The sequence below is a fragment of the Orycteropus afer genome, unplaced genomic scaffold (assembly GCF_000298275.1).
Source record: "Orycteropus afer afer isolate SDZICR_OR568_19922 unplaced genomic scaffold, OryAfe1.0 scaffold00199, whole genome shotgun sequence".
NCBI lineage: Eukaryota > Metazoa > Chordata > Mammalia > Tubulidentata > Orycteropodidae > Orycteropus > Orycteropus afer.
The window spans coordinates 1,434,958-1,438,603 of record NW_006921786.1 but is presented as its reverse complement, the minus strand read 5'-3'; the positions used below and the strand labels follow the sequence as shown (position 1 = coordinate 1,438,603).

Here is a 3,646-nt window from a genome sequence, read left to right as displayed (position 1 = left end):
GCAAGAATGGCCAGACTTCATCTCACATACTTTGGTCATGTTGTCAGAAGGGACCATTCCCTGGAGAAGGATATCATGCTTGGTAAGATGGAGGGTCTATGAAAGAGGGGAAGGCCCTCGATGAGATGGATTGACACAGTGGCAGTAGCGATGCGCTGAAGTATAGCAAGAATCATGGAGCTGGCTCAGGACCAGGCGGTGTTTTTTTCTGCTATGCATAGGGTCGCTGTGAGTCAGAGACGACTCGACGGCACTTAACAACATAACAACAACAATGCACACTGAAGCCAAAAATGCATTTTATTATGCAGGCACAATACTAAACAATGGCACTGAGGATTACTGTTTTTGTGGGTTTTTTGGGGCTTAGGGGCAAATGCAAAAGCTAAGTCATTTTCTTTCTACTAAGGTAAACAATATAAATCAGACTAAAACTGCAAAGCTTTTTCTTACTTATAATTCATAATTCTGCTTGGAACTCTGCCTCTCCCTTTCAACATCATTTTATCAGGATAGACATCAACTGTGCCAAAGGCTTGGCTGTCTGGTGCCGTTTCAATGACCCCTTCTAGACTGACATGGTGTACACCAAAAGGATCCTCTGAGTATCCACCATCATGAGTGTGACCAGCAAAGAAGCATACTACACATTCATGAGACCAAATGACTTCAAGGGCGTCTCTGTAATTCCAGGCAAGGCACACACTGTCTGAGGACTCTGGGTAAATGGGAAGATGGCCTGTTAGTCAAAGAAAAAAGAGTTACAAATCAGTTAAGATATAACACTTTCATCATATAAATGGCTAAACGCCAGTACTCAAAAAAAAGTACATGATGCCACCTCATAATCCAAATGGATTGAGATCAGAGAGGATTCAGGTACATGAAGAACTATGTAATCTACAGTTTCTGAAGCACAGAAAGAAAGGTTAGACAGTTCACATACGAGACAGAAGAAAATGCTATAAAGGCAGAAACCCTGAGATTTCTGTGCCCTACACAGAGTGTCATAATGTGAGAGTACTGAGGGAAATCAAGAGCTTCCTGTGTAGGCCAGTTTGCAGAACTGGCCAGAAATCAGGCAGATGCTACACTGGAATCTAATCTCATAGATTTCCTTGAATATGAATTTTACATACACAGAAAGATAGAATCCTACAAAAAGAGTTTAGGTAGAACGTCATGGATTATGTGTCATTTTATACACTCAATGCCTTAAAAATAGTTTATGCCATTTTAAAACTGTTTTTCTTCCTAATACCTCCATGAAATGGAGGTAGCCATACCTACTTTACAGATGAGATGAGAAAACTGAATTAAATCAGGGAATACTTATTATAGATCCCACACTAAATATGTGGAAATAGTGTCAGGAATAGTTTCAATTCCTCATGCCCAGACATATATTAAGCCACAGCCTTTACTCTGAAGTACAGGTTCAGTAGCTCAATGGTCATTGCTTCTGCCCATTAAGTCAATTTTCTTTTTTTTTTTTTTTGTTACTGTTCATTTTTATTCCTAAATTTAAACTTACTATATCCAAATATGAACTCCTGACCCCACTCTCTAAAGCCCTCTCCTCCTGTAACATACCGCCATCTTAGCTAATGGCAATTCTGTCCTTCCAAGTGCATACCCAAAATTCAAAAAGTAGGCAAAATGACCTCTGAGTAGCCAAAATGAAAGTTAAAAAAGCAAACAGAGAAGAAAATTTCTATTAAACATTTTAAACTTTACTATAAGAAAATTTTACTCAGTTGTTAAAGATTGGTTTAGCTACTTTTTATTATTGACAGCAATAAAAAATAATGTAAATATTATGAGATAGAGTAGGAAAAGGGGCTGGATCATAAAACATGGATTTCACTCTCAGTTCTATAAGTAGCTATAGGATTTTAGCTATGTAGTTCAATCTTTTTGGGCCTTCATTTGCTTAACTTTAAAAGAAAGATGTTTGGCTGTATGATCTCTAGGTTTCTTTTAGCTCTAGTATTCCTTAAATAATAGTTAAAAGCTGGCAGTGGAAAACTAAAAAGCAGATATAAGTCAAGAAGTATGCCAGTTTTGAGATCCCTTATTGCAAAGCAGCCAAATACTGTCACATGTATGCCAATGATCTGTAAGGGCCCCTTATATTTTCCAAGCCCTGAATGACATTTAATACTCCAGTGACAGCAGAAACATTCCATCTCTATGTTTTTCTCATATCATTGTAAGACTAATAAGTAAAAATTACATTTATACATATGTGGTGAAGTGACTTACTTGGTATGGCTCTTGTAGCCATGGTCTTTGTGACTCCCACCAGATGACTAGGTAGAACTATGAAAATATAAGGTGCTTGTGGCCCACCAGGGGGATTAGATAGATTGCTAATAATGTAAACAAAGTACATGGCAGCGTTTTAGGGGTGGGACCATGGAAATAAGGTGTATGAAATCCTAATGCGGGGATTGGTCAGTTCTGTCATTCCACTAGGCTTAAAATGAGCCCTCCTAGAGGCAGAAAGTGGGATTTCACTATCATCAAGACAAAAAGAACAGCCATGAGTGAAGCACATTCTGGACCCAAGATTTCTGTGCTGGCAAAGAGCAGAAACAGAGGCAATGGAACTGACAGACTGGAATCACAGAGCTATGGCTTTGCTGGCCCACAGAGCGAGAAAGCTGAGTGCCTTTGGGCAGGAGGCTTGCTGGCAGGGTGGGGTGCACTAGGTGTACCCACTGGCAAAGCTGAAAGAGCTTTGTTAACACTTGCCCTAGTAGGGTAGAGGCCAGTCCGAGAGGCTGAGAACCAGAGAGTGGAATGCCTGTGGGCATGGCTAAGGGAAGGCTGTCCTGATGGACAAACTATATCCTGAGTGTTCCTGAACCTGAAGTGTAACCTGTTGCTTACTTAATAAACTGCATAATCATGAGTATTGTTTGTTGAGTTCTGTGTGGCCACTGCAACAAATTATCAAACTCAGCAGAGAAGTAGAATGCTGTGAAGGAGATAACTAGTGCCAGAATTGGCAAAAAGGTTAGAGGATGGTGGCATGTCTGACCTCCGCCTGATAGGAAACAGCATTGGACTGACTATGAAGATGGTGGGTGATTCTCTCCTCCCTGTGAAGTTACAAGAGGCTGGAGGACGCTGTCTCCATACCCTTTTGGCAATATGTTATAGTATCAACCATATGAATAGCCTCACCTTTCTCTAAGTGTTTTCATACTTAACAGCTTTTTTTTTATGCAATACTGAGAAAACCACAGTATGTAGGTTAGATATTTATCCAGGTTCCCAAACCTTACGTAAATAAGGGTTAGGATGGCATCCAGTCCTTCTGAATCTCAGTTCAGTCTTCTCACCCATTCCATTGTGGCACATCAATTCTAGAACAAAGGCTCTGGTCTCAGCCCCAAACCATATACACCAGCCAAATGTGAATCCAGCTCTTCTTGTGTGTGTCTGTGTGCATATGTGTGCACACATGTTGTGGTGTAGTAAATTATTTAGTGTGGCTTTTCTACCCATAAGTCTTTGTAAACTCCAAGGTGGGATTTTCTATGAGCAACTGAGGAGCTCCTGATTGCTGAAGGTGTCCACCTGGAGTATTTCTGTTGGGAGTGGCACAAAACAATGTTCTGGGAGGTGCCCACTCTCT

At 40.5% G+C, this 3,646-nt stretch overlaps 1 protein-coding gene across 1 annotated transcript in view; it reads right to left on the bottom strand.

Moving 5' to 3' along the window:
- Positions 1-449: 449 nt before the first annotated feature.
- ADPRM (ADP-ribose/CDP-alcohol diphosphatase, manganese dependent) overlaps positions 450-3,646 on the bottom strand; it is a 6,471-nt gene continuing 3,274 nt past the window's right edge. Inside the window, exon 3 of the mRNA XM_007948044.2 lies at positions 450-739. Coding sequence (XP_007946235.1) covers positions 450-739 — 290 coding nt within the window. The remainder of the gene's footprint in view (positions 740-3,646) is intronic.